We start from the raw sequence: 4,568 nt of genomic DNA, 5'->3' as shown, positions 1-4,568 counted from the left end.
TCGTAGGCGAGCCCGTGAGCGCGGCAGAGCGGGGGCGACGCCTCCCGGGCGCACAAGAGTTCAGTCTCCTCGCTGGAGTAGACGGTGGTGTCCATGTCGTCCGAGTGGTACCCGGACTGGTACCCGCTCGTCTGGTTGGAGGCTTCGGACATGACGGACTCGTTACTCTTGCTGGGCACCAGCGTGCTGCGAAAAAACAGGCAGGAACAGGACTGAGCACATTTGGTGCAATCGTAACTGCAGCATACCCTTGTTTGTACTGAAGTTGTCCTGGAAAAAATAATTCCCGAGACGCTCTCAGAGAGCATACGTGAGGTTTCAGCTCCATGAATGCCACCGTGCTTCCTGCGAACCGCACAATGAAACCCCTGTACAATGCTCTGAAAATACACTCAGGTACATCCTGAAAACTCGAGAGTCAGCTTTAGAAAAAAAGAAAGAAAGAAAAAAAAGAGCTCTTTGTCATTGCAGAGAGGCCTTCACAAATACGGTCAATTGTGTGCACCTGCTCGGTTCCTTCGAGGGGTGCTTGATGCTTTTGCAGCTGATAAATACAAGTCCTTTGGCTGATGCTTTCAACAGCTGCATTACCTCTCCTCTCCTGGTACCGAATGCAGATGACTGGCATACAGTGCACAATTTTTCTTTGTGTCGTTAAAAATACAGTAAGAAAAGTTTTTGTCTTCTAAAAAATTTTACAAACCAGTCAGTCTTCTGACATACTGCAAGCAAAAGGTCATATTCAATCCTATGTGCAACCTGAGCCTTACCTAAAGGGTATTTTCACTTGTTTATTGCTCTCTTCCAATGTCTGCAGCTCTTCAGACGCAAGAATCATCCCACTATCTGTCTGGTTTTCCTGCGAAGGTGTTACAAATGCATTAGATGGAAAGGGATAAAAAAACCAAAACAAACCCAAAGACAGACATTAACAGAAGGAAAAGAAATACAAACAACAGACAAACTCACCTCCTGAACAACTTTTACAGTGGTTACCAATGGGACATCTTCAAATGTTTTCACACTCACAGGACGGCTTTTTCTTTTGCTACCTTGTCGGTACTGACTGAAAGGAAAACAAAACAAAAGAAGTTTTGCGTCCACTATCCACAGCTTGGCTGCAAACAGCACAATGATATCAGAATCCTTTTATCTCTCTACAGAGAAGTTAATCCTTTTGTCAAAACATATTATGCAAACCTCAAAATATCCATTTATTGAAAAGGACGAACCGCCTAGAAAGTGGCATGTTTCTGACCTTCTGCTCCTGACAACCTTGATCTCTGAGCAAATTCTAAGAAATGGCTTTGAGAAAACAGCTCCTTTCCTCAGTTACACTGGAGGGCTTCACTTCCTGCAAGCTTCGCTCAGAAGTATAATAAACAGAGGAGCCTGGAGCACAGACATGTGTCTCTTCCTTTGGACTGCACTTCTGAGACCCATGGCTGGACCTTGGACAACAACAGCAGACTCAGCAGACTGCCGCCCTCAAACCATGGGGATCAGGACAGGGAGTGCTACATCTCTCTTGAAGGCTCTTCTCCAAAAGAAGCCCTCTGGTCAGGATGACATCCATAAAAAATATTGGACCAAAAAAAAATTACTTTCATGGAGATACTAATACAGCAAACAAAAGAGCTACCCACAGCTTTCTGTCTAAGGGGATATGGAACAAAACGGATGTTGTCCCAGTTAAAAAGGACAAATTTATGTTCCTAACAGCTAATGAAGGAAAAAGCCATGGAGTTAGAAGAAAACCCTGCACTCACCTGAAGCACAAAGCTAGAGGCAATTAAGGGCATCATTCACCCCATTTGGGATGAATGCCACATCCCAGCTTGGAGTCTAGCTATGCTGAGTCCTGCCTATCTCCAACAGACATTTATTTAAACTGGTGGGGATTTTACAAGTTCCTTGCGTAGCCTGCTCAGGTGCTCAATCATACTTTAGAATGTGTTTCAAATATTAAACCCAAGTATTTGCTGGAAATAAAATTTATTCTGTTGCTGTCGGGACACAGAATAACTAGTTAACATCCTCTTTCAAGCAACTTTTCGTATACTGAAAACTGTTACTATGGTCCCTCTCCTTTTTCTCCCCCTAGACTTAACAAAACCAGTTCTTTCAAGATCTCTGCACTGACCATGTCTTCTGTTTCTGTTATTCTCCAACAGTATCTAATCCAATTTGCATCCAACCCTGCCAGGACCAAAAGCATCTAATGGACACTCTAGTCTACTTACTCTCCTGGACTATCTGACCTTGAATGATGAGAAGTTTGTTCCACAACTTGCTGCCTTAGTCTGAAAGCTCCCTGTGTGCTTGCTTGCATTTAAGTGACCACACAGGCACAGAACTACATGGCCAGGACTACAGTTACCAGGATGGTGAGGACTGGGAATCCCAGCCTCATGATCTGAAGAACCTCCCAGGTATGTGAGTCCTGCTTCTGCTCAGTCCAGAGAAGAGCCAGCCTATGTTTTCCACTTGGGCTACAACAAATGAGATCCTCCTGGTTAAGCCAAGCTACTGTGCAAACAGGACCAGAAATAGCGTGCAAGCAGAGAGAGGCCACACGTGGAGTCCGACTCCACCACCAGTGGCGGTGATGGCTCAGCTGAGATGGCTCAGCTGACGTCCTGACAGTATTTCCTGACACGTGTTTGCGTTTTGTAATAGGTTGTCCCATAAAAAAGGGCCAAAAATGCCCTACACAGAATCAAAATCCATTTTCCCTGCTATCCACCAAATCAATTATTCTCTCTCAAAAAAAAAAAAAGGAAACTTGGATTGGTTTGACTTCATTTTTTTTTCCTGCATGACAAACTCATGCTGGCCATTTTTAGTTACTTCATTTTCCTGTAGGCATTTACCATTATTTATCTGATCGTTTATTCCAGCATCATTCCTAGGATTCAAGTTAACCTGATTTCAGGGTTACTCCTTTTCTGTTTTTTCTAAAAACAGGCATTATCCTTACACTTTCTTAAATTTTCTTTACTTGACCTGACTGTTCTTAATGACAGCCTTTCAAGGTTCAGAAATTGCATATCTATTTGCTAAGCCAAATGTGGCAGATGTTAGGAGGTCCTGCTGATTTTAATTTACCTCAACAATCTAAATACTCTTTAATATTCTCTGTGTTTTCCCTGTGGTTGCTTCTCCTCCAACAACTTTGATTTAGAGATTGTATTTATCAGCCTCTCCCCATAGCAAGTACTTCTGTGAAGACTGAAAGAGACATTACTGAACAGATCAATCTTTTCCACTACGTGTATCACAATATCCGTGCCTACAAAATCACTTTCAGCTACCAGAACAGAAGAATAAAGCCTCAAAACATGTCCGAAGCTCCCCACTTTGCCTCTCCTGGCATGGTTTCCACAAGTGCTTTCTCACAAACCCTGTCACACTGCAAGACAACGGAAAAGAGGTTCAAAGTCTCTTTAAAAGGTTGATGGAGAGGTTTTACTTCGTTCATAACAGGAAGTGGGGACCAGGAAAAGCCATATAGGAAGCATTAGAAGTGGAAAATGTGTGTGATGTTTTCAGTGTTAAACCATGCTTTTGCATCTTTTAAATATTTACATTTTGGACTGTCTCACTGCTAAAACATGGGGTTGAGAGTTCAGCTCTAGTACCGTAAGTTCAACTGAAGCGTGAAATGCACTGTGCCTATCTAGCCTTTTCCAGGACCAGAGGAACACCTGATCCTGCAGTACCCAACATCATTGGGATCTTTGTTTGTCTTTGGTGGGTGTAAGACAAGCAGTGAGGGCTCCACTTTGTGGAAATCACGTGAAACCTGCCAACAGAGTCCATCTCTGCCCTGATGGTTGGATCCATCTCCTATCCTCCTCCTTCTTCTGAGACTCCAGCAAACAACCCGGGGCTCCCAGCATCGCAGTGGCTGAACTTGATCTTAGGCAGTACTGGATGAGAAAATAATTTTCTCCCTTACATCCCGTGCCCAAGTCCTCACAAGGTCCAATATAAACCCCGCTTTAGTGCATTAGTATGAACTCCTTGCCAGGGAAGTCATTTTTGCCATGATACCCAACAGCATCTACCACTATTGGTCCATCAAGGGTGCCCCAGCAGCCCACCAGAAGCAAGTAGTAGACAAAATCCAGTGATGACACTATTTAGGTTGCATTCCCCTTGGCTCTCAATTCATGACCTATTTACCACTATTTCACTTTAGGAGGGGAGATGCCAGGGAGCCTACTTAATGACAGATCTATTACCATTAATATTTTAGAGAGCTGCAATACAAGAGTGTGAACATAACTGAATTGGATCAGTAAAATTTTGTATTTGTTCTGGTTCTTAAAAACTAAATAACAGATATTTTTTGAATGAGTACCAAACCTTGAAAGAGTAGCAAAAAAAAAAAAAAATTTCCTAGCATTTGGCAAGGTAAGTTTTTGCCTGCAAAAACTCTACAGATTCATTCTTATCCCCGCGAAGGAGGTTAAATATGGACCAGGCAGCTGAAGTCTCTTCCTTTCATTTTCCCTGCCCCCAGCATGAACAAAACCTGCCCAGAGGCCCAAGTAGGATGTCCA

At 43.2% G+C, this 4,568-nt stretch overlaps 1 protein-coding gene across 1 annotated transcript in view; it reads right to left on the bottom strand.

The window, feature by feature from the left end:
- Window positions 1-12: 12 nt before the first annotated feature.
- KDR (kinase insert domain receptor (a type III receptor tyrosine kinase)) overlaps window positions 13-4,568 on the bottom strand; it is a gene marked incomplete at its 3' end in the record, with an annotated part of 29,834 nt that continues 25,278 nt past the window's right edge. Inside the window, exons 28-30 of the mRNA XM_010292835.1 lie at window positions 970-1,070; window positions 771-859; window positions 13-186 (exon numbers count right to left, since the gene is read on the bottom strand). Of these exons, the coding sequence (XP_010291137.1) occupies window positions 13-186; window positions 771-859; window positions 970-1,070 (364 nt within the window). The remainder of the gene's footprint in view (window positions 187-770; window positions 860-969; window positions 1,071-4,568) is intronic.

This window comes from Phaethon lepturus, unplaced genomic scaffold (genome assembly GCF_000687285.1).
Source record: "Phaethon lepturus isolate BGI_N335 unplaced genomic scaffold, ASM68728v1 scaffold43918, whole genome shotgun sequence".
Taxonomy (NCBI): domain Eukaryota; kingdom Metazoa; phylum Chordata; class Aves; order Phaethontiformes; family Phaethontidae; genus Phaethon; species Phaethon lepturus.
This window is presented reverse-complemented; position numbering and strand designations above follow the sequence as displayed.